This window comes from Propithecus coquereli, unplaced genomic scaffold (genome assembly GCF_000956105.1).
Source record: "Propithecus coquereli isolate 6110/MARCELLA unplaced genomic scaffold, Pcoq_1.0 Scaffold53, whole genome shotgun sequence".
NCBI classification, from domain to species: domain Eukaryota; kingdom Metazoa; phylum Chordata; class Mammalia; order Primates; family Indriidae; genus Propithecus; species Propithecus coquereli.
This window is the reverse complement of record NW_012151174.1, coordinates 7,026,774-7,053,306: the sequence shown is the minus strand read 5'-3', so window position 1 is coordinate 7,053,306 and position 26,533 is coordinate 7,026,774. Positions and strand designations below refer to the sequence as shown.

Sequence of the window (26,533 nt, the reverse complement as noted above, 5' to 3'; positions counted from 1 at the left end):
GATCTTGAGCACTTTTATTGTCATGCCAGAAAGATATTTTCACTATTTCATTTGATTGTTGGAAAGAGCAGCAAAAAGCTTCTTCAGGTATCGAAAGTGAAAAGGACATTCAAGTTCCTTTATTCCTCTTTAAATTTGTGGTATTTATCTGGGTAGCTTCCATCAAAATTAACTGCGCTGCAAAATTGACTCCATTATTCGCTTACTGCACTCAGCACGGAAGTCAGGATTGCTGGCTCATTCAAATACAGTCATTGCTTAGGTGGACTTTTCTTCTTTGCACTCTAATTATTTAGGGGTTTAAAAACCTATATTCGAAACAAATTTTAAGCTTTCATACAAAAAAGCAGAATGTTAAGTTTCTTAGACGTTATCCCTATGATAACAAAGGAATATGTTCTTTTTTAGTTGTATGTACCATAATGTTAATTTTATTTATGCTTTCCGAAATCAACTTAGGGAGCTTGGGAGGTCCAAATGTTAAAAGATCAGAAGTTCTACTCTCTTGGTAGTACTTTACATTTTTTCCTTCTTTTTCATACTCCTAAATAGATTTTTCTTAAGAATAGATTAAATGCATGTAATAAAGAATGCTTCTTTAAGACAAAACTGCTTGTCTCCGTAAAAGTTGAACCTTTAAAATCCTCACGCCAGGAGGGATTAAGAACCAGGAGTCTGAGTTCCAGCTGTGGTTATTTGGAAACTGTTTACTATAGTCTCCCTAAGCCACATGTACTTTTTGGAAAATGTGAAGCAAAATACTTATTACTGACCTCATCATTTAAAGCCATGAAAAGGAAATGCATGCACTATAAAAATAAAGCTGCCAAAGGAGGTTGGAGTTATTTTTTATTTCTGACTCTTTGCTGTGTATTTTATTGGGAGTTACATATTTATAGTCAGAATTTTTTACTGCTGCTGCACGTGCACGATATATATTGGCTTCGGCCCATCATGTTCCTGGATTTAGCTGTTCCACCTTTTTGGGGTAGTGACTTCTTCGTGCTTTTGCATGCATATTTTCAGTAGTTTCAAATAAATTATTGGTGCGGTCCTTCTGGACTCAGCTATCTGAGAGGAAGCCGTCTTCCGATACGTCTTCATAATAAAAGAATAAAATACCCCTACGGAGGCACGTCTAGTATTTGAAGGTACTCTTATTCTTGGAGATCTCAATAGTCGATTTCAGGCTGTGTCCTGTGGGGAGGTTTTTAAAAATGTACTGCATTAAAATTATCTTTGTACATAAACTTTTATCACTCTATTGCTTAAAAACTCTAAAATGTGTCCAATGCACTGATAATAGAATCCAGAGTCCTCATCTGGTCTCTCAAGGCCCTGCCTGACTGGGACTTTATCTGCTCTCTGACCCCAGTGCAGGCCTTCTCCTGTGACTCAAAACCCTTAGGTCTCCGAGGCTTGATTCAGTACATCAGTTCTTCCCACATGGTCACTTGGTGGACACAGGGCCTTTGCACATGCCCTTTTCTGTGCCTTGAACACTCATTGCTCATTTACTCAGTGGACTCATCCTCACCGTTCAGGCCTCAGCTTAAACGTTGCCTTTTCAGAGACTTTTTCCATCCACCCAGAGTGACTCCTTCCTCCACGTTGTCTGTCATTATGTTATTTATTTACTTGATTGCACATATATAGAATTGTACTTGTTATATATTTTTTAATTGTTTCTCTACAATAAATGGTAGAACTTGAAGACCTGCAATTTTTCTGTGTTTTTTTTCAGCGGCGCTTTTGTCTCTCACAGTGTTCTGCGCATATTCTATATTCTCACACGATGTGGGCACGAGAGAGCGTGCGCTTTTCGGTGTATTTTTTTTGACAGGGGGCGGGTTTTGTGCGGTTTTTGTGCGGGGGGGGGCGTGTTGTGTTTTTTTGGCTGTGGGGGAGCATGTGTGGGGGGCGCGCTGTGTGTGGTGTGATGTGGTTTTGTGGACTCTCGGGGGGTGTGGGGGGCTATATTTTTTTTTTAAATTTTGTTTTTTTTTCAGTGTAAAGATAAATCATCGTAGGGTTTTAAGCTGGAGGTGGCAAGGTCTGAATTTTAAGGAGCTTGGATTTGCTGTTCTTGGAGACTGGTTTTGAAAGGACAAGAGTAAAACTGGGGACCCAATTAGGGGGCTTGCGCGGCGTCCAGGGGAGGAAGAGGGTGATCTGGACCCTCGTAGCGGCAGTGAGTGCAATAAAAGGTAGGGGTTGAGAGAAGATAAAAATTTCTGAAGATGAGTCATTCTGGCGTTGGGGTTGCACGTTTGGGGTGGGAGATGGACAGATTTTGGACATGCTGTTTTCAAGACGTCTGAGACATCCAAGTAGGGATACCGGTTAGGCAGTGGGAACGTGTGTCGGGAACTCAGAAGAGCGGTTTTCAGCAGAGAAATGAACGTGGCAATCCCTGTGTGCGGCTGTCACTCAGATACAGGATGAGTATAAGCATGCAGGAGGCAGGACTGAGGGAGGAGAAGTCCGGGAAAGAGGCTTGAGAAACCCTAACATTTGGGAAGCAGACCTTTGCCGGGTCAGCGAGTGGATCGAGGAGGCCGATAACCAACGTGGCAGCAAAACCGGGATTGCGAGGTGCCGAGAGAAGGACGAGTGGTCGGCTCTGCCGATGCCGTCCAGGGACTGTATTAAACCACCTGAAATGTTACGAATCTTGGCCAGAGAAGTTTCAATGATGTTGATGGGGAGAGTCGGGCAGGAATTGGTACATTAGGAGAAGAGGAGCTAAAGGCAGCCTGTATGGCAACTTCCAAAAACTTGTGTGTGTGGTAAGCAGAGAATGATACAATACTGCTAGGGCCATTTGGGTCAAGGGATGACTTTAAAAAGAATGATGCACGTTGGAGAAGATTTGTACGTTGACCTGAGTCATCTGGTAGCGAGAGAATGGCTGCTGGTTACGCAAGAGCAGAGACGGTTGGCTGATAGGCTTCCGACCTGGCGAGTACGGCGGCGGCTGCGAAAGGGGTAAAGGGGACCTGTATAGTTGTCCAGGTTATTTATTTTTGTATTTGAAATGGTAAAATTACTAATTCTAAATAGGTGCTATAAAGTGTGAACTGTATGTTGTAAGCAAGAGAACAACTGGAAAGATTATACGAAGTCTACATAAAGGATGATATAAAAATGATTATAAAAAAGTCAAGAGAGAAATTAAAATAGAATTGTAAAAAATGTTTATATATCTCAAAAAAGGGCAGGAAGTGAAAAACAGAGAATGTGTTAGGCAGGCTCTGAAGCTGTCCCCCACCCAAGATACCCGTGGGCAGGCGCTCCGGCAAGCTCTCATCCAGGTGCCGTGCAGCTCTGAGGGACGTTGCAGTTGGAATTAAGCCTGCTGACCATACGCGGTGAAGCTGGGACGTCTTAGACTGTGCAGGCGAGTCCCCTGGGAGCACTGGAGCTCTTAACAGCAGGAGGGGGCAGAAGAGCTGTGGAGGGGAGAAGTGGGAGCTTCGAGGCTGAGAAGAGCCGGCTCGCCGTTGCGGGGGGGGCGGGGGGCTCGGTGAGGAGGAGCACTCGGCCCCCAGCACCGAGGAACGGGCGAGCTCTCCAGCTGCAGGGAACTGAATTCCGGCCAAAACCTCGAATGAGCCTGGAGGCTGGTCCTTTCTCAGGAAGGGAGCCGCCCTGCCGACACCTAGCATGGGCCCGGGAGACTGTGCAGGGGACGGCCGAGCCGCGGGAACCGTGAGACGGACAGTGCGTGTCAAGCCACCGGATCTGTCTTCCTCTGTTATGGCGGCGATAAAACCGCACAGGCTGTGGTTCGGGAAGTAGGTGTTTCTGTAGCAAATACCCAAAGACGGGCGAGCAGCTTTGGAATCGGGCCACAGGCAGCGGCCGGAAGAGTTTGGAGGAACGTGGTAGAAACGGCCCAGGTCACCTTGAACAGCACGTCAGTAAAATGTGGACATTGGGGATGTTTCCGCTGGGGGCTTGAATTAGATCAGACTCGCGCCAGGCCCACAGGGTTGTTGAGAATATTTCACCAGTAAAACACCCTTGGCTTGGGCGAAAAGGGACGGCGAGTGTGAAATGAAACGAGGCTGTTTGACACCAAAGTTCTACTGGGAGATAAAACTACGGAGCTGCAAACAGGCGCTGCCGGTCAGAAAAAAGGAAGGGTGGCTCAGAGGGCAGAGTCATGCGCCCAGTTTGTGGAATTCTGAGCCCAAAGGAGGGAGCTGAGAGCCACAGAGGATTTTTCCCGGGCCTCGGAAGCTGATGTGTTCTGCTGGCCTGGATGCGGAAGCTGCCTGGCCCCTGTGACTTCGCGTTACCGTCCGTGGCCCCCTGGTTGGAGCTGGCACGTTCGTAACGGACATCCCACGCCTGTCTCACAGTTGCATGTTGGGAGCAGACCACGAGTGTCTTCAATTTCACACGTCCACGCTGGAGAGGGATTGTTCTTGGGGTTGTTCTTAATGAATTGCTCATCTAAACTCAATTTAGCTGAGAGATTTTGGGCTTGTGAGCAGATGAGATTTAGATGAGATTCTTATGCTCTGAGTTCATATTGTGATGGGTGGAGACTTGCCTTCGTCTGTTTTCTGTTGCTTATAATAGAATGCCTGAAACTAGGTAATTGATAGAGTAAACGGCTTTATTTCTTACAGTTAGGGAGGCTTAGAAGTCCGAGGTCGAGGGGCTGCATCTGGGGAGGCCGTCGTGCTGGGGGCTCTGCAGATCCTGGAGGCAGTGCAGGGCACCCCACGGCCAGTGGGCTGAGTGTGCTGGAAGGTCTCTTCTTCTCATAAAGCCACCAGTCCCACTCCTGTGATAGCCCATTAATCCATCAATCCATTCATGAATTATTATGTAGGTTTATTTTGAAATAACAAGTCTTCACAAGATGTGAAGCAAGAACTGAAGGGAGAAAAAAGAATCAGAGAAATCCACAATTATATTCAGAAACTTCATGGATTAATGGATTAATGGGTGCCCTCTTAAAAGCCCCACCTCTCAGTACTGCCACCTTGGGGATTAGGTTTCAACTCGAGTGTTAGAGGTGACACACATTTAAACTGTAGCAGTGCTCTTGGGAACATTGGAAGAGGGGTGACTTTATGCTGCGTTTGGAAGGGACTTGGATCGTTGGAGCCACAGCGCAGACGGTGCAGACATAATCTAAAGATGTTCCCTCAAGCGTCCCGCCTTCTGGTTATTCAGTCAAATACTCACCCAGATACAGCCGTAAAGGGACTTTGCAGATGTAATTGAAATGTGATCAGCTGATCATAAAATAGGACACTATTCTGGGTTATCTGGATGGGCCCAATGTAATTACATGAGCCCTTGAAAATAGAAGAGCAAGGCAAAGGGTCAGAGGGATTCGGCAAGAGGGGAGGTGAGAGAGACTGGAACCAGCCCACTGTGACTGGGGCAAGGTGCAGAGGAATGCGGGTCGTGGTGAGGAGCTGGGCATGTTCCCAGGTAACCGCCAGCGGAGAATCAGGGACCTCAGCTCTGTTGCTGGAAGGGAGTGAATACTTCTAACAGCTTGACTGAGGTCAGAAGCTCATTCTTCCCCCAAACCTTCACAGACAAATGTAGCCCTGCTGACATCTTGATTTCAATGTCATGAAGCCCTAAGTGGAGGAACTAGCTGAGCCACACTGCCCAGAATTCTGGCCACAGAAACAATGTTATGATAAATAAACGCATGTTGTTTTCAGCCACTCAACCTGTGCTCATTTGCTATAGCAGTGACATAAAACTAATACAGCACAACATAAGGGACAAACAGAAGAGTAATAATAAAAGGGCAGACATAAATTCAAACATATCAACAATTACGGTAAATGTAAATGGTCTGACAACACCGTTAAAAGGCAGAGATGATCAGATTAGATCTGAAAGAAAGGCCTAACTGTATGCTGTCTACAGGAAACTCACCTGAAACATAATTATACTAGTAGGTTAAAAATAAAAGGATTGAAAAAGATATACTAGACAAACTAAAATTAAAACAGAAGCTAGTGTGACAATATTAATATCCAATAAAGCAGACTTCAAAAAAATGAAAATTACCAGAGATAAAGAGGGATATTATATAATAATAAATGATTCATCTTACGAAAATATAATAATTTACATAAGTTTATTTTTAAATAACAAATCTTCACAATATGTGAAGCAAGAACTGAAAGGAAAAAAGAAATCCACAATTATATTGGAGACTTTGACCCTTTTTGTCATTGAGTGGCAGAGCAAATAGACAGGAAATGAACAAATATATACAGAAAACTTGAGCAACATCATCAATCGTCTCGACCCAGTTGACTTTTATGGAACGTTTTGCCCCATAACAAGCAGAATGCACATTATTTTCAAGTGTACCTGGGACATTCAGCAACATAGATCACATTGTGAGTCATAAAACAATCTCACTAAGCCAAAAAATTAAAATTATTCTAATTATATTCCTTGACTATAATAGCATGAAAGTAGCAATTGATAACAGAAGGATATATTGAAAATCCCAAGTATTTGGAAATATTAAATAATTTAAATAGCATACCAATAAGGAAATATAAAACGAAATTAAGAAATATTTTGAATTTAAAACAAATATGCAACATCAAAATATTTGTGATCTTGCCAAAACAATTTTTGGGGTAGAATTTATAGCATTAAATGCTTATATTTAAAAAAAAATTCTCAGATCAATAATTTTAGCTTCTACCTTCAGAATCTAGAAAAAGAAGAAAAAAAACCTAAATCGAGAAGAGAGAAGAAAATCACGGAGATCAGAGCAAAAGTCATTTATTTAGGTTTAACAGAGACAAACAGAAAAATCAATGAAACCAAAAGCTGATTGCTTGGGGAAAAAATCAATACAATTGATGAACTTCTAGCCAGATTGACCAAGTGAAAAAGAACGAACGCACAGATTGTGAAAATCAGGAATGAGAAAAGGGATGTGGTGACTGATCCCAGAATCACTGAACTGGAAAACTACAGAAGTTCTATAATCTGACAGCTTGGATGAAATGGAAGAATTCTTTGAGAGATGCAAACTACCGAAACTCATCCAAGAGGAAGCAGCAACCTGAGTCTACATCTATTAACGATGACAAGTTACTGGTAAAAATCTTTCCGGGAGAGAGAACGTCAGGGGCCAGAGGGTTGGGATTTGGGGCCAGGCGTTGGAGCGCAGAGTAAGGGCAGGTCAGGCCTGGGGGGACCCTGTGCCCAAACCAGGGGCCCGGCCGAGCCTGCTGGCAGAATGGACCCGAGCCCCTGACGGGAGGTCGGCCCGGTCACAGCTGGCCCGGGCACCGTTAATGCCAGGTGACACTTCCCACGCAGTCAGTGCCATCTGGCTACGTTCGGGAACGTCTGGGCGATGAACAGGCACCTCAAGAGGACCGCGGGCCACGTTAGGAGGGAAGGGCATGTTGCACGAGCTGCCCTAGTGAAGCCGTGCGGGTGTGGAGGGAAGTTTGACTAAATCGCCGTGTCTTCTGGTCCGGTGGGGCCGGCGGCCTCCTCAGCTCCTCTCAGCCGTGGGGTCTCTGCCAGAATGCGGGGACAAACGTAAGCACCTGCTGTTTTCCAGAACTCTGCTGTGATCACTGGTTCATTTCCGCCACGTTAACCCAGTTTCAGTTGTTGATACATTTTCCTGCTTTTTACAGCAATGTTGTTGATCTCAGAAGAGCACGTATAGCATGTTTAGTAAGTTAAAAATAAAAGGCCGTGAGAGCACTGCTAATCTACTTTGCACACACTTCGTGCAGCATTTACTTATTTTTATTCTTTTGTTGTATATCGAACAGCTGCTCTGTTATATTTATGTCTAGGTAGCTCTGAAGAGGCAGAAATAAAAGGTTGACGTTTTGAAATTACAAACAGTACCCGTAGTACAAATGTTCCCATGTGATTGAAAATGGAGAATTTCTTGCTCAACACATTATTCTAATGAACTCTACGATTTTGGCCAAGTCAACGAAAACGTGAAATGATGTTCTTCTAAATATGAAAAATACTAGAGGCTTATACTTAATTACCATAATGCTTTATAGTTGCTTGTCTGTATTCTTGGCCTATTATCATTATGACATCTTACGGATCAGATACAACTTTAAACAATTTTTGTGCAATCTCTAGAAAGCATTTGGAACATTTAAATGATACTGTATGCTGGTTTTGAATAAAACTCATTTGGCAGTGACTTCTAAATTCTGCATTAACTCGAATATTTTTAACAATGATTTGAATAATTAGAGGGAGTGAAGTGGACAGGAAATTAAAACCCTGGGTTTTTGATGTCAGTCATCAGTTTATGACCTGCGACCCCTCACTTAATAATGGCCTTCGCAGCTCACAGATTTCTTATGCAGATTGATGAGAATGAATGGATTGAAGGGTTTGAAAATACAAGTCCATAAAAAAATGAATCATTATAGTCCCAGGACACCGGTTCCTTCTAAGCACATACACGGCTACTGTTTTCTTGGTTGTAATATGTTCTAGTCGGCGGAAAGCATCACAGAATTGACTCTGCTAAACGCCAGTCACTCTTTACAGTTCTACCAGGGGGGGATCAATACTTTCAGAAGGCAAAGAGATCCAAAAATTTAAAGGAAAAGGTGTTATTTTTTTCTTCCAAATTACAGTACACAAAATGTCCCCCACTAAAAAGCAAGACTGAGTTTAAAAAGAAAAAGAAAACTTGAGGTATCACATGGATTTCATTGCAGACATTTTTGCTTTAATTTCCACCTTCACTTATGTTTGTTTAATTATAATGCTGATGGATTCCGTCTTTTTTGGGGGAAGATCCTTCAAATGGACATAAGCTGTCCAATGACATATGGTCACAATGAAGGTCAAAATAAGACGTCGTAATAAAAGCAGTTGTCGTCTTGCGAGGGCAGAGTGCCGGCAGCACCAGGATTGACACCGTGGTTATCGGAGTGTCGTGCTAGGGATGGGTGACTTCTGCGTTGTGACACTAAGCCATGGCTCCAGGTCATGCGTGGCGGGCCCAGGCGCGTGTGCGGTGTTTGTCCTTTTGGTATTTGTGTTACTGCTCAGGTTCTCGCCGGCCTGCGGCTTTCGGGCACTGTGAGGTCCGGCCAGATGGACGCTGAGCTCTCGCAGCTCCGACCCCCACGCCCCCTCCTCCACCGGGAGCCTGGCCGGCGTGGGCAGCGCTGCGGCGGCGGCTCCTTCCTACCTGCCTCTCGGCGGCGTTCGCTCATGGAGCAGCTATTTATACATCACCTCCTGCTGCAGCGCCCAGCTGGTTCGGTTGTGGTCGCTTTCCCCTTGCAGAATGCCAACTGCAGCGGTATTTCTCCCTCGTTTAAAAAAAGCACCTTTGAGACAGGTCATCTGTTTGCTTTTCGTCGTATTTTGCGTGCGAAGGAAGAGAGTGGATTTCACTCTGTCTCAAGGACACAGCGCCGTCTGCACACTTCGGTTTAGCATCATTTCCCTGAAATCTCTTTCTGCACCCTTTATCAGGGAGAAGGTGTTTCTGAAATGGAGTAATGTGGATGCTAGAATTTAATAATGGAGATTAATCCGCTGGAGAGCCCTGGGGCTCTAGGCCTCAGTGGCGTCCTGTGGAAACCTCCTGTAATGAAGTTACAGTATTTTCTCGTGTTTTTACTTTCCTTGAAGTATCTTGCTTACCAAACACTGTGCTCACCTCTTTTATTTTTCTGTTTCAAACTTTATCTGGTGGCTGGAGTTCCTAATGTGGATACTATCTTACTGTTTTTACCTTTAAACTCAAGATTTATTTTTATTATGTCTTTTTTGAGATCTTTATTTAACTGCTCCAGTGATGGCTGCTTTCTTTCCAATACTCGCTAATTGGGTTTGTGTCGGGACATTGCCAAGAGCTGCGCGGCAGTGCCCGATTGTAACGTGGGACACCGAAGGGTGTGGGGCGAGGGGAGTTCAGAACGTTTTGGGTAAGATTGACGACTTATCCGAAATGCTCAGACCTCACGTTTGAGAGGAGGGGAAGGGTAAACACCCTGGAAGGAGTAAGTGGGTTCCCGACAGGGAAGATTATTTTTTAATGTTCTGGAAAATATTGATGGGCTCACAGAAAGATAAATAGGGAAAAATACGACCACAGACTTAGTAACAGTCATGGAGAAACCTGGCTAAGCACGGTGTTAGGTCGCGTCTGGGACTCCGGGTTTCTGAGATTCTGTGTTCCAGGCAAAGACTGAAACGCACACGTCAGGTTGCGGCGTCTGCTCACCGCGGTATTGTCACTGTTGTGAGTTTGTGACCGACCCTGCGTTCTGTCTTTGTCAGGGTAAGTGGGGGAAATTATGTTCTCCTTGCAGCTCAGGGAAGGCTGACTTCAAATTCCGTAGTTTAAAGACTTCTGTAGTGGAGACTGAGGAAGGACAAATTAGCAAGAGAAGACAAGGCAGGCGGAGGAAGATGATGGCTGGGAGGCGGAAGAGCACAGCTGTGGGTGATTTGCCGTAAGCGGTGAGGGGTGCAGGTGAGCTCAGGAGACGCGGCACCGTCCTCACCTGGGGGGAGGACGTCTCGGAGGCGGTGCAGGTTCCGGATTCACGGCGGCTGTGCCTGGCTTCCGCGAGGGCCGGACGACGTCAGAGTTAGGCTGGGGGGAGCTGGAAGGACGAAAGGCCCAGCGCATATCGTCAGAAACATCAGCGGTCCCTGAGCAAGGCGTTAGACGTACCTAGCTGGAGTTGTGTGTCGTTAGTGCCCGTGAATCTTCTGTGTGCTGCGCTGTGTATGAGCATCTCGAGGTTTTCAGCAAATATGGCAGAGCCCCGTGAAGATTTGGCCACCTTGTAGGGAGACGCATCTTGGCACACACTTAAGTAAGTGTGTAAAGAAAGATACAGAGAAGTCATCGTGTCAAACACCGGCCTCTGGAGTCAGACTGGGGTCGACTCCGCTCTGCGACTCGCCGGCTGAGTTCACCTGACACTCAGTTTCCTCCTCAGTTTTTCAGAATCTGGGGCAGCCAGCTGGACTACTTATGGCTGTTGTATAAAACGACCCGCACCACGCTGACCTCGGTGCTTTTGGGGAGTTGGTTATGAGGATGACTGTGTGTGAATGTTGGGAGAGCAGCATTGGGAGAGGCAAGCCACATGGTATCAAAGCCTTAGGCCCTGTGCGTGTCCGTGTGTGTCTGAGCATGCGTGTCCGTGAACGTGCGTGTTTGCGCATGGCGCACCCAAGAGCTTTCACTTTAAAGTCGTGGCACAGATCTGGGCTCGGGTTCCGGCCTGACGCCCCTGGGCTGTGACTTGGGTGAGTCACCGAGTCTTATTTGAGTCCTCTCCTGCGCTGTGACTCCTGCCTCCAGGGCTGCAGTGTGGGTGCTAACGATTCTCTCCAAAAGTGCAATCAGAAAGACGTAATCCATCTGTCTCAACCACCCGTGCATAATTTGGAGGATTTATAGATTTCATTTTTAATATATGAAATTACGTCATTGATGTTATCTGGTTGTTATGTTCAAGTCATTTAGATTTCTAAAATTACATTTTACTCTGTTCATGGCTTTGTTTCTCATTTTTATTAGAATAATCAAAATTGTAATATAAGATTACCATGTTGGGATAGTATTTAGACTCCAAAAGGCATGTTTTTTTTGGAGAAATGTTTGGATGATTTTTGATGAGATTATATTTACTTTTTTAAAAAGCCCTACATAGCAAAACATCTTTATAAAAGATTTCATATCAGCACTCATTCACTCTGAGGCCAGATTTAGAGCTATTTCAACCCCCCAGAGCAGAGCTCCGAGTCTGGAAGTAAACGGGGTACTCGAACATGCAGCACAAATCTGCAAGGCAAACCCTGGGTTCAGTTGGGCACTTTATTTCTCGGAATTTCTAGCAGAGCCTTATTGAGTCTTTGTTAGCGTAGCATTTTTAATAAGCTAATTTACCAGCTTTACCGACCCACCTCACGTCGAATCTGAGAACTAGCAAATGACTGACCAAAGCGGGTACCGATGGCTGGAGTGGTGACCCCCTGTCATCGGGGAGGAGACGGTGACCCCAGTGTCAAGGTGGGTGTGTCTTCCTGCGGGTTCTGGTGTCCGTGTCCCCCCCGCCTGCTGTGGGTCACCGAGAAGGAATGCCGGCCCCCCACCGTGCACGAAGACAAGCCTATGTGTCTTCCACGTCACTCTAGTTGCCACTGAAGCATTTGACGTGCGACACGCACTTTCCTGGAACACGGGCGTTGCGGCATTCCGGGCGGCAGTGTGAAAGGCACGGATTTGAGCTTAGAAGGTCCGAGGCTGAGGGCAGAGAGAGCAACAGCCACCGTGCGAGGACGGACAGAGGGGGGACGAAGCCTGTGGCCGCAAGACAGTGGGGAGCGGACAGGATGCGGCAGAGGCTCAGGCTGTACCCGGGGGTGTAGGTGGGGGTCACCTTCAGGCTCCTGAGGGTCACCGCAGTCTGCTGAGAGTCCAGGTTTACGGGCTCTGCCTCGTGGAGCGTGTTGCAGTGGCTCCTGGCAGCGAGACGCGGGTCCCGGCGTGTTTTCTAACCCCCCCGTTCACTGTGGTGCTCACACCTGGAGAAATGGTGCCAGGGAGATGGGGACGTTGGCTGAGGATTTTGCGTAGAGGGGTGTTAAAAGCGTTCCAGAAAGATGATTGATCTGCTGGATGGCATGCCAGAGGCCAGTAGAAGCCGCTGACTGGCTCAGCGTGGAGGTGATGAGAGAGAGCCGCGCTCCTGGCGGCAACGCGGGAGGCGAAGAGTCCTGGGTGTGCGGGGCAGAGTCGCTGGAGTGTGGTGACTCAGCGAACGTGGGTGGAGCAGGACGGGCGTGAGCAGGGAGAGGAGAGGAAGACGGGCCTGAGGGCGGCGGGTGGGGCTTCCGCGGGGCTCGCCCTTCCTCTGGTCATGGCTCAGCTGATTATTTGGGAGTCACTGGGACACGATGATACGATGCCTGGGTTTTAATTCCGCCCCTTTCTAGCTTAGGCAAGTTCTTCCCCTCACTGAGCTTCAGGGGTCTTATCCGTGACGGGGCGGGCCAGCCTCACAGAGCCGTCAGGTGGAACCGTGCACAGACGGCGCCGTCCGCCTCCCTCCTCTAATCCGCAAACGCCAGAGAAGACCTCCCGCGCATGCTTCACTGGTCTTTGGTCCCCGTCTGTTCACAGAACAAGAGTTTTGATTGTTTTTACACATCTTTTTTCCCTCAGCGCAGAATTTCTACACAAGAAGCATGAATCTAAATTTCTGGGATTGTTTTGATGGTTTTGTCCAAATATCAGGCGCTGCCGTGTGGCACGCCTGAAGGACGGACGTCCTTGCTAATAGTAAACAAACTGCTTCCAGGCCACAGCCTCGCACAGTGCGCCGTTCTGTGCTCAGTCCCAGGCCGGCCTTCCACTCATCGGTTCTCTGGGTGGGAACATCGGCCGGGCAAGTGGACGGTTAAAAACATGGCTTCTCCACTGCTGGGGGAACGTGATCAGTTTCAGGCACAATCTTTACTCTTTTGGGGCTAGGGGCCATTTTTGCCAAAACGGTTTTGTTAGATACATGAATATTAAAATGAACTTGGAGGTATTGACGCTCTCCCAGGGAAAAATCTGAGTCAGTTTAACCATATTGATGGCCTAAAAGGGGAGAAAGGGAGATGTGTTTTGTCTTGTCAATTTCTTTTAAGGAAAAAGACTTCAATTGTAATGTTTCAATATGTCATTTTTTTTTTTTAGTCCATGAGATGGGAATTGCTATAGTAGTTCATCTTTTGAATTAAATGACAGAGTTCCTTCCTCCGTATGCTTGTAGCAATAGCTAAAATGGCCTGCATAGAGAACTGTGTCACCTTGGGTCAAAGAACTGTTGATTGTGGTTTTGCAAAGCCGGTTTCACTGCTGCCTGAGCAGTGCAAGAAAGAATATAAATGTGTGTGTGTTAAGACTTGGAGAACCTGGAAGTGTTTTGCGCTTGGCAAAATTAAATTTCACATTGAGACAGTTTGTGTTTAGCAAAACTCAAAACATATTTTGAAAACTGCTTTCTCCCTTAAGTTTTTACCTCTGGGTATTTTAAGTGATATTACTTTTGTTTCTGATTTATTTCCAATATTTTCTGAGAGATTTCTGATTACCGTGGGACCTTTTTCTTTGAACCTGGGAATTTTGTCTTTCCAATATTAAATCGTACTCTAGTCCAGAAAGGCTGAGTTCAGTTTAAATTTTTTAATTCGTTCTTCGATGGTTGGCCAGATATCTTCAGTCATTCCCGTGTGTTTGTGTCTAATTGTAATGAAATGAGTCTGTCTTGTCATTGCATGTGCAGTTCGACTTTTCCGTGTTTCAGTGGACGTTCAGTTAGAAAGAGCTCGGGGCCCTGAGCCCTCAAGCGTCACGTTGACTCGACCTTTCATGTGGCGTAGGTGGTGTGTGTAATGTCATAAGTATATGTTCGCACGTTTTGTTAAAATGCTGCTTATATGTCGCATATATTCACACGAGCTCCACAGTCAACAGTTCCAGCTCTAAACCACGTTCTGAGGAAAATATTAAAATATGGACAATATCCTCTCTTTCCTCAAATGGATACAAGTTATGACAGCAGGAAGTGTCATAAATTGGCCGCACTTTCTGTCCGTCCTAATTTCAGAGGTAACCTCACACAGATTACTCACGGCCTGCTTTTTCTCCCCTGAGGGACACGTGGCCTTCTTAACGTCATGAAAATAAACAGCAGAGCACAAGTTCAGAGCCATTAGTCATGTACTTGAATAGGCTTTTGTTTTTAAAATACTGGTAAACATTAACAGACGCTTTCAAGAATCTTGTTTGTATGTGTCGTCGCTCTGGCACAAGCTCATCACGGGGAGTTTAGGAGAAGTCGTCACACCCGGCTGGAGCTTCACTGTGCCGCGTCCTGTGTGTGTGTGATCCTGCAGGGCCTGCAGCTCCCACGCAGGTTTGCACCCTGTGTGACGCCTGGAGAATTCGTTAACATCGAGTACACGCCACAAAGGACGCCGAGTGGGTCTCATTACTGTAAACGATGTAAACATTGGACTTTTTTTTTTTTTTTTTTTTTTGAGACAGAGTCTCACTCTTTTGCCCGGGCTAGAGTGAGTGCCGTGGCGTCAGCCCAGCTCACAGCAACCTCACACTCCTGGGCTCCAGCAATTCTACTGCCTCAGCCTCCCGAGTAGCTGGGACTACAGGCATGTGCCACCATGCCCGGCTAATTTTTTCTATATATTTTTAGTTGTCCAGCTAATTTCTTTCTATTTTTTTAGTAGAGACAGGGTCTCGCTCTTGCTCAGGCTGGTTTCGAACTCCTGAGCTCAAACAATCCGCCTGCCTCGGCCTCCCAGAGAGCTAGGATTACAGGCGTGAGCCACCGCGCCCGGCCAACATTGGGCTTTTAATGAGTATTCTAAGGCCACAGGAGACAACTTCTTTGAATTAAAAAATTCAAAATTTTTTAGTCTTTGCTTTTGCCTGTTAATTTTATAATTAATCAGATTACATTTATATTTATTCTCTACTTTTGTGCATAGAGATGCTCTATTCTGTTTTAAACATATTTTTAAAATGCGGCTGTTTCCCGAAGGAACCTTGCTTTGCTTTCTGACTGTATGAACAACGGGACCAAACACACACATTCACGGTGGTTTGCAATGATCCCAGGGGAATCCACCACGTGGTTAACTGAATATGGCTAAATGTGACATTCTTAAGCAGGTGAATTCTTTGAGACATTTAAACAATATTAGAGAATGTTTTTTTCCATGCTCAATCTTTATTCTTCCCTGGCAAGTGAAAGCTGCAGGAGGAGACTGGGTTTAAATCAGGAGGCGAGAGAATCTGGCATTTGGAATAGACCTTGTTCTTTTGGCCGGGTGTGACTGGACTCTGAGAATATTTACCTTTAATTATTTTTGCCTTTCAAAGTTCCTCTTTTGGAGTCTGCTGCCTACGAATGTAAATGACACATTGAAGTGATTTTAATTCTGCCTTGAAGAGCACATAGTGTACATAAGATGGAATTGGTGCACCGGTGATCTGTCATCTGTTACGGGCAGCAGGAACTGGGATCAGGAGGGTCCCCCAGGGTCTCCCGTGTGGGCTGTGTGGGTTGGCGGCGTTAGCTTCCCCTGGCCAGGCGAGGGGCTTAGCTTGCCGCGTCCCGCAGCCCGTCCGAGGACTCTGAGCCCTGCTTACCACGCTGCATAGACAGTCAGAACTGGTCCAGGAGCATCCTGGGAGCCCCAGGGCATCCCCTGATGCCAGACACAGTCCTGCGTCCCCAGGCGGTGGGTTCAGTCGTCCTGCAGGGTGGCGACTCCTTGCCTTGCCTGCTGGCCTTTCGGCACAAGGAGCCCAGAGTGCCCAGGCAGTGGCCATAGCTTCAGTTCATCGGCCTGTGGCCATGGCTCTGGGCAGAAACGCTCTTTTTTGTGAACCAGGATCTCTGAATGCTCAGAGAGCAAGCGCTCGGGGATGTGGGGGACGAGGAGCCCAGATTTGCCAGTGGGTCCCTGGGAGTGCCGCCTCCCCTGGGCTTGTTAACGTGATGTGAGCTCACATTCAGCTTCTGAGACTTTGTGAACATTTGAGGTGATTTCTTCTCATCTGCCTCTTCCTCCGCAATCTGGGGGTGAGACAGCCGGTGTGTCCCGTCTCTCTTTGGAGGGACTTGCCGCTCGATGGAATTCAGTCCGTCTTTGCAACGTCAGCTCTCTGGGGCCCAGAAAAATTACGGTTTTGTCAGTTGCCCATTTTTTGGTTTCTACATGGTCAGAGTGGGAGCAACATTCTCTTCCAGCTTTTCATATCCTGTGCATAAGTAGAACCATCCGAATAACTGTTTTTAAGTTGGTATCTCGCCTGGGGTGGGGGATGTGAATTGCAGTTTAGGAGGCTTCCCCTCTGCGACAGCTCTTGGGAGCCAAGGAGCAGTCCGGAAGCTGTGCCAGCTCCTCACTCAGTCCTGCTTGTACACGCAGTCACCTGGGAATGGCCACGGGGCGGGTCCCCGACCTAGGGCAGGCTGAGAGTCACACCTGGGCCGACTCGGCTGGCTGTTTCTTTGCGGCCCTGCCCTGACCGAAGGCCATGACAGCTCTCTGGGTTCCCGCGTCAGTGCCAGCGACCCTGTGTCCACGTCCCCTGGACGCCGTGTGTGGTTGCCCAGGGCACGGCCACAGGCCTCTGTGCGGGAGGCCTCAGAGCCGTCACCATCTGTTGTTTTCACGACCTTACAGGGTTGTTCCTGCTGGAAACCTGGTCATTCCTGCGGCGCGTGGGTTCTGGCTTGTTCTGAAGCCCAGTGAGGTACTTTCCGGAGGTGGGAAGTGACCACCTGCATTTCCGATCACCCAGCCCCGTCCCTTCTTGGCGGTACAGGGTGGATGGACCCCGCCAGCTGCCCATCTCTGCTCCTTGACTAGAGTCCTGCTGACCTCTCAGAACACTGAGGCGGGCGCCCCCACGTGCCGCGCAGCCTCACCGCGTGGCAATTGCCTCCACCCGGCTTATACGGGGGCATCGCCCTGTGTGGTCTTTGGTTGAGGATTCTGTCGTCTCCGTGGTCCTCCGTCCAGTCCCGTAACGCCGTCTCTGCCGTCGGTCTCGGCCTTCAGCGAGGCGCTGACTCTGCCCCCGCGGGGATGCTGGTCCCCTTCCCCCAGTGGGGGCCTCGCGGCCTGCGCGGGGCGTCTCCTCGGCAGTGCGGCCGTCCGTGCGGCGTCCTGGCTGAGCGTGGCGCGTCCACTCGCGTCCACGCACTTCTCCGCGCCTTGATCTCCCGGCGTGCCGATGCCAGCGTTTCTCCCGCGTGACGTGGGTCAGCGTTGTGTCGATTCTGCTGGGAGCCGTCCTGGTAGTGCGTTTGCGTCGTCATCTTTGCGAGGGCGTCGCATCCCGTGTCCCGGGACGTGCGGCCAGGTGCGTGAGCTCTCAGGCAGCTTCACGTCCCACCTCGGAGCCGAGCCCTGGGGCACTCTCTGGGCTCCCGCAGGCACAAACTGACAACGTCTTGGATCCTTCTGGGCACAGCCCTCTGCGTCCTGTTTCAGGTCCGGTTCTTTCCGGTCAGGTTGTCTTGTGCTTTAACCCTGTTATTGGTTTGGTGGCCAGAACCGGGGAGTAAGGGCAGATGGGGCAGGGGCGTGCTGTCCTTCAGGAGACAGGACTTTGCACCGTCTGCAGACAAGGGACAGTCTTGGGCCCCATCAGGACGGACCGTGGGCCCCTCTTCAGACTCAGCAGTTCTGAGCGATGTGCCCCACGGGATGGTGGTACCTAGGAAGTGGGCTCGGCTACGGGGGAGGACAGCTTCCCAGCCAAGAGGGCTGATAGCTGAGGTATTTCAGTCAATGACCTTTCCAACATCTGGGAATAAATTCTTCAGCCTTGAGGTTGGATCTGGGCAGACCATGAAAGCATCCTCTAAAAATCATCACGGAAGCAACATTAGCAGTAGTACCCCTCCCCAGTCCTTCTGCATGTTTGTAGGGTCAGTGGAGGCAGGAATATCTAGGACATGGTTAGGAAAAGAAATCTGCCCTTCAGTATAATACTATGCCCAGACAATTTACAAATGATTTTTGCCAACTATTTAAGGAAAAAATAATCCCATCCTTACACAAATTGTTTGAGTGACTAGAGAAGAAATAATGTCTGCCAGTTCATTTTATGAGACTGGTATAGCCTTGATTCCAAAAATAGACAGTGGAAATAAGAGAACAAATGTTACAGGCGAGTCTCTTATAAAGCTAAGTGCTAAAGTCTAAAATAAGCGGTCGGGGGCTTCTGTGACCCATGCAGAGTCAGCAGTAAAGTACTAGAAGTCTCTTTAAAAGTTACAAGGCAAGCATTCTGTGATCACTATTTGTATTTAATATTAAGGTTTTAGGAATTGTATGAAACAAGAAAGAAGTTTACGCAAACACACTACGCATAGAGTAAGTGAGAAGGATGAACAGAGCACTGAGGGTAAAGTTGTCTTCGTAGAAATTGCAGGAGACCTATTGGTGCCAACGGAAACGTTCAAATTATCTGACGACTACAAGATCAAAATATAACAATTCTTTTTCTTACATACAAGGAAGACTTAGAAAACACAATTTAAAATGTTAGTATTTGTTAGAGCAACAAAATCTGAAAGTTTACCTAGAAATAAATTTAATAAGGTATACGTAAGATCATCAGAAAGGAAAAGTATATAATACTTTTATGGGAAGAGGTAAATAAAACCAAAATAAGTTGAAATATGATTATGGGTATGGAAACTAAATATCTTTAAAATGACAATTACTCCTTTGTTAATTTTTGAGACAATGCAATTCCAATCAAGATCCCAATAGGATTTTTTTGTAGCTTGACTGTCTGCTTCTAAAATTATGGACAATCATGTCACTAAGAACAACTGTGAACATTTCAAAAACGTAGGTAGGGACTAATCCTGTTGGGTAGATTCATCATAAAGCGATAGTTGCCAATACAGTAGGGCATTAAAAACTGGCATGCCAATGAAGCAGACCAGGGGCTTAGACACAGGACACGTATAGATATCTGGGGAAGGACGGCCCATCCTTACATGGGGCTGGGAGAGTCAGTTGTCCACGTGATGAAAAGATGCGGAATCTTTGTCACAAAAGAAGTAGATCGATGTGGACTAAAGATATAAATGTTAGAGTTTAGAATTATTAGGAAATATAGGAAACTGCTTTTATCATCTCAGAAAAAGATGTGTTGCTTAAATAGGACTCAGAAGCACAAAGTATAAAGGAGAATAGTTATACATTTTTTGTGTGTGTTAAAATTAAACACATTTATTTAAATGAGCACATGAAATAAACTCTACCCAGTATAAACCAAAACCTACACTGAGGAAGGCTTCTGCAGTGAGAGAAAATTGGTATCTATAGTATGTAACACGCACCTTCAGTCAACGCGCATAAAACAAACCACGCAGAGAAAAACGTTCCAGAGAAAGGAACAGCCCATTCACAAAAGAGGAAGCACGCCAAACATATATGCAAATACTCATCAGTCTCACTGCCTGTGAGACAATCTGTTGTTTAAAATCTATTTCTCGTTATATATATATTTGCAAAATAAATAAGTTTATTTCTTAGCATCCTCCAAAGATGCCCAATTGTAATTTTAGTGTTACTATGAACTAATGGATTTAAATATATTTGATACTGTGTTTCAATCCAATCAATTATTATCTTTATTTATATTCATATTGTCCCAATTTTGGCCAGTGGGAGCATAGTCAATTGTTCTTAAATCTTTTTACATAATGCTTTAATCTTTGGTAGCTTTATTACTTTCTGGTATTATAATATATCCAAGGCTTATTTTACCCACTTTTCTGCCTCAGATCTGGAATCAGTTGTGTTTTTCCAAAAAAAATTCTGACTTTTTTTAAACTGGGGAGTTTTTCTGGGCTCCAGTGGTGTTTATTACCACTGTGTCGGCCATTCATTGTTTATAGGTTTTTTTATTGCTCAGAACTAGGAAATATATGTGTATGTAATTTTGGCTGTGAAATGCATCATAAGGTTATATCGATAACTCCAGTTCAAACTTGGGGTTCAAAGCTTTTAATTAACCTCCTCAACCTCAGAGTCAACATCCTTCCACCATAATGAATAGAAGGGTTCTCAAAGATAGCAGTTTTTGCTTTTTACAATCCATCTAACAACACGCACACAATCTCAGAATAGCAACATCACCATCACTATCACCACCACCAATGTGATTGAAAAGTTTGTTGCCTTTAAAATATCTTTGCTTCCACAGTATATTTCAATAGGGATATATAGTCAAGTCACTGTTTTGTTGTTTTTTCCCCCGAATAACTCGGAATAGTTTCCCTCCGGGTGGCTGTGCCACTAAATATGTACATAGCTTCATTTGTTTCTTTGTATTAAGTTGTAAATTGGATTCTGCAGAACTCTCTCCCAGTGTTAGCTGTTCTCATGTCGGCCTGCTGTGTTTACTTCCCGTGAGTATTTCTCAGCTGTTTCAGACATTCTCCTCGTCTCAGGCCCATGAGAAACCTAGTCACCTTCCTTCCTTTTTCCTTATTAACGTGCTGATACTATGTGGTTCTTGTAGCTGTTCTCATGGAAGAAAAGCTGTAAAATGGTTTGTTTCCATCCAGTTGTATTTGGGGCTTTTTGAGGATACTTTGTAACCTAGTTCTATGCTACATATTATCCATGGGTCTTGGTTCATTTACCTTGGTGGTTCTGTGTTTTGACAGCAGAATTAGAGAATATTTCATTATTATGTTGCTGTTGCTACTACTACTCCCACCAAATCAAAATCTTGGGAATATCTGAAAAAAAAAAAAAAAAAGATTTTCAGGTGCATATCCTATGACCCAACTGATTGAACTCCTAGGTATTTATCCTGCAGAAAGTCTTGTGCAATACACTGTATTAGGGAAAATTTTGATACTCCACAAATGTCTATTAATAGAAAAAGATACAAATAAATGTTATATTCATATAAAGAATAACTTAGAAGTTAAAATAACTGCAGTCAAATGTGTTTCACAGACATTATTATGTTCAATATTGGGGAAAATAATCCAGATTAAAAACATAGAGTTTGATGATATTTATATAAAATTTAAAATCATGTCTCTATTTCTGTGTGAATGCCATGTCGTTTTGGTTATTACAGCTTTGTAATGTACTTTGAAGTCTGGTAATGTGATGCCTCCAGATTTGTTCTTTTTATTTAAGATGGCTTTGGGTATTCAGGCTCTTTTCTGGTTTTAAACGAAGCACAGAATTATTTCGTCTAGATCTGTGAAATATGACATTGGTATTTTGATGGGGATTGCATTGAATCTGTAAATCACTTTGGGTAGCATGGACATTTTAACAATGTGGAGTCTACCAATCTATTAGCATATGTTTTTCCATTTGTTTGTGTCATTTGTGATTTTTTTCCTCAATGTTTTGTAGTTCTCTTTGTAGAGCTCTTTCACCTCCTTGGTTAAGTATGTTCCTAGGTATTTTATTTTCTTTGTGGCTATTGCGAATTGTATTGAGTCTTCGACTTGACTCTCAGCTTGCCATATCAGTGTTATAAATGCTACTGATTTGTATACATTGATTTTGCAATCTGAGACTTTGCTAAATTTATTTATCAATTCTGGGAGGCTCTTGGTGGAGTCTTTGGGGTTTTCTAGATATAAGATCATATCATCAGCAAAAAGTGATAGTTTGACCTCCTCTTTCCTGATTTGGATACACTTTCTTTCTTTCTCCTGCCCAATTGTTCCGGCTATGACTCTGGCCAGCACTATGTTGAATAGAAGTGGTGACAGTGGGTACTCTTGTCTTGTTCTAGTTCTTAGTGGGAATACTTTCAACTTTTCCCCATTCAATATGATGTTGGCTGCAGGTTTGTCACGTATGGCTTTTATAATTTTGAGATACGTTCTTTCTAGACCAATGGAATAGAACAGAGAACCCAGATATAAAACCATTCATGTACAGCCAACTGATCTTTGGCAATGCAGACAACAACAAGCACTGGAGAAAAGAAGCTCTATTCAAAAATGGTGCTGGGAAAATTGGTAGCCACATGCAGAAGAATAAAACAAGATCCGTATCTCTCAACACTCAGAAAAGTTAATTCAAGATAGATAAAAGACTTAAATGTAAGGTATGAAATCATAAGAATTCTAGAAGAAAATAAAGGAAAAACTCTTCTAGATATTGGCCCAGGCAAAGAATTTATGACTAAGACCTCAAGAGCAATTACAGCAACAACAAAAATAAATAAATGGTACTTGATTAAATTAAAAATCTTCTGTACAGCTGAGGAAATAATCAACAGATCAAATAGACAACCTACAGAATGGGAGAAAATATTCCCAAGCTATATATCCAATAACGAGCTAATAACAAGAGCCTACAAAGAACTCAGGCAAATCAGCAAGAAAAACACCAAATAACCCCACTATAAATTGGGCAAAAGACATTAACAGATTTTTCAAAAGAAGATAAACAAATGGCCAATAAACGTAAGAAAAAATGCTCAATGTCACTAATCATCAGGGAAATGCAAATCAAAACCACAATGAGATTTCACTTTACCCCTGTTAGAATGGCTTTTATTAAAAAGTCCAAAAGCAATAGATGTTGGCATGGACACAGAGAGAAAGGAATGCTTATTCACTGTTGGTGGGACTGCAAGTTAGTATAACCTCTATGGAAAACAGTATGTCGATTCCTCAAAGAACTGAAAGTAGACCTACCATTTGACCCAGCAATCCCACTCCTGGATATTTACCTGAAGGAAAAAAGTCATTTTATCAAAAAGACACTTGCACTCGAATGTTTCTAGCAGCACAATTCACAATTGCAAAGATTTGAAATCAACCCAAGTGCCCATCAGTTCATAAGTAGATTAACAAAATGTGGGATGTGTATACCATGGAATACTACTCAGCCATAAAAAAGATGCATTAATGCCTTTTGCAACAATTTGGTTGAAACTGGAGGCCATTATCCTAAGTGGAGTATCTAAAGAATGGAAAAACAAACACCACATGTACTCTCTATTAGATTGGAGCTAACTGATGAGCACATATGTGCACAGAGGGAAGTAAAACTCAGGGGAGAGGTGGGAGGAAGGGATGGACACAAACCTACCTAATGGGTACAGTGAGCACTGTCTGGGTGATGGGCACACCTATACCCCTGACTCAAGCATTACAAAAGCAAGCCATGTAACCAAAAACATTTATACTCCCATAACATTTTGAAATAAATAAATAAATAAAGAATCCATATCGCGTGGGGTCTGTGTCCCAGTGGAGGACGTGCTCCATCAGAAGGGGACCGCCACCAACCAGCTCTAGCCAGCTCTTTCCGTGCAAGAACATGGGGCCCAGTGTTATCAGATCTCTGACTTGTCCAGAGAAACTGGAAACTCAGATTTTATGTGCGGTCTCCTCATTTTTAAATGTTTTCAAATGATCCAATAAAAAATATCCCTGAAAAAAAATTAAAATCCTGGAGAGAAAAGTAATGCTGGACTTTTCTGCAGATACGCGGGTGAGTGTGGAAGATGGGAACGGGTGGGAGTGACAGATGCGCGTTCCTGATGCCGGCCACTCTGCAGAGAAAGTGGGGTTCTGGGAATTAGAAGGGGTACACAGGTGGCGTAAATGCCATTCTAATAATGAAGGTCTGAGGCAAATTTTGCAAAATGGTGAAATTTTTGCAAAGCCGAATGGTGAGTGTGCTTTTCTGCATAGTTGAAGTAGAAATATGTTGTAATTTCTAAGCAGAGAGGGAAGACCAGTCTGCTTGATTGACTGTATTAACATGGGTAATAAAAGGATGTGTTAACCAGAAAGGATCTAGGTTAGACATGAAAGCAAGGAAGAAAGGTCGTTCCGGGGCATGTGTTGGAAGTGCCTATCCAAACTCTGTCCACATAGGAGGGCGCTCTGCAAAGACCGCATGGACTGATCCCACTAGGTATTGGAATCACGTGAGTGAACTTCCTTGTTCTGATTCTGTGCTAAGCAGGCTCTCCTCTGAGTCTAGCTTTTCTTCATATGTGTTTGTCGATACTGAGGGTATATCAGTCAGACCTGAGTGCCCCATCCCCTTTAGAGCTACATTTCTTATTGTGAACTGGCATCTTATTTTCATGATAGCAGCCTCACACGAGCTTTCTCGGGGATTCTGTGGCATTGACAATACTAAGTTTTTGATTCTACAAGGCTGGACCTTAGATTCAAGAAAATTCATTGAAAGTAGGTACGACTTTTGAGGTTCTCCCTGGAGACAGCTCTCTGTTCTCTGTGGCATATTCTTCTTGACTTTGATTTGCGGTCTCTTGTGACACAGCGAGTCAGTGGCTGGTACAAGCACAGTCTCAGAGAACGATGTAGTTCAAGCACGTAGCCAACTGTGGGAATAGACCGTCATTCAGAGACACTCAGGATTCGCGTAGTTGGTACCAAAGGTGCAGAACTGAGAAAACTAGACACCCTGTGAGCAGTTGCTAGGGTAAAATGACTGACTTTGGCAGTGATGTTATTTTTAATATTCCTTGCAGTAATTGAAAGTAGCCTTCAAATACCTGAACCTACTGGAATTATTTGAATGATAAATAGAAGGCTAAATAGTCAATTTAAACTTTACTTTCAGTGGTTGTTGATAGAACCTACCTGATATGCTAAATTATTAATCCCCAAGGAAAAAGACTTTGCTGTATTTATTTTTGAATTCTTAGTACCTAGCACAATATCAAACACAAAATATAAGTTTAATAAATAATAATAATAATTAGTGTCATCATTTTTTAATGTAATAAAGTTTTAAACAATTTTTAAACATTGTATTCTTTTGGAAGAACTTCTTTATGACTTTTTTTAGGTGTTGGCTTATTTTATAAGCCTCTAATGATTTTGTTATAGTGACTTAATACACATGAACCTTTACAATATTTTAGGTCTGATTGGTAAAATACTGCATTGTAAAATTTTGCAAATGAGAGGGTAACCAACATAATTATCTGCAACTCAAATAACCACAGAAGCAAATGATACTTGCCTCCATTCTCTATAGGTTTTTTTTCCTTGATCCATCTAGTTTTCCTAAAAAGGAGATTATCTTTCAGTTCTTCAGATATTTCACTAAATCATAACATTCAATCCCCAAGAGATAGTGATTACTTGAAATGTTTTGGATGTTATATCGTTACTACCAAGGTAGAACGCATACAAATCTGCGGACTTTTTGTTTGTTTTCAAAAAATTATTATACGAAAGTATTCCTTTGACAAGGTTTTCTGTGAATAATTTAAGTGGAAAATTACAGTTCTGTCTTGGGTCCAAAGATTTAAAGAGCTGACAAGCGTTGAGTCAAAGTGTGCATCTACAATTAATCAGTGATATTGGGAGGAGATTGGAGGGTCGATGGGCCAAATATCCAGCTCATATCTCCTAGCTAAGACTTAGCATCAGTTCTCAATGTTTAAATTTGAAAATGACATATCAAGAACTATAATTTCCTGGTATTTGTAGAGATTTTATTTATTCATACTTAGTATGTGCGTGTATATCTTTTAATTTCAACATCCATTTTCTTTTCCTTTTTTGTCTCTGACAAGCCCTGAATCATACTAGCAGAGTGCTTCTCACCACGGATGTAGGTGGGGCCTCGGTGGCTTCATCCTGTCCGTGTGCAGCCCGCGATGAACCCACCTTCCTGTAGTGAATGCTTCCTTTGTGCTTTGCTCCCATTTTCCAGTAAAGTTTACCGTCTCTGCACGCCCGTGCAGGTAACGTCCTTGTCTCTGCAGATCTGAAAAGAAGGAGCCACCTGTTTCTTCATCGCCCATGTGGTTGAGACAGGTCCACCAGCGTGGCCTCAAGGGAAGCTTCTAGACAGATGGTGCTTCCGACTCGGACTGGTGTAACCCCAGAGGGTGATCTGTCCCCAGGACTGACAGACTCTGCTATGTCAACTAAACAGTAGCCATCATAAA

The 26,533-nt window shown here is 44.5% G+C and overlaps 1 protein-coding gene across 1 annotated transcript in view; it reads left to right on the top strand.

The window, feature by feature from the left end:
* The first annotated feature begins 9,111 nt into the window (after positions 1-9,111).
* The window catches only part of TLL1 (tolloid-like 1), a 124,874-nt gene continuing 107,452 nt past the window's right edge, over positions 9,112-26,533 (top strand). The window contains exon 1 of the mRNA XM_012656996.1: positions 9,112-9,322. Coding sequence (XP_012512450.1) covers positions 9,112-9,322 — 211 coding nt within the window. The remainder of the gene's footprint in view (positions 9,323-26,533) is intronic.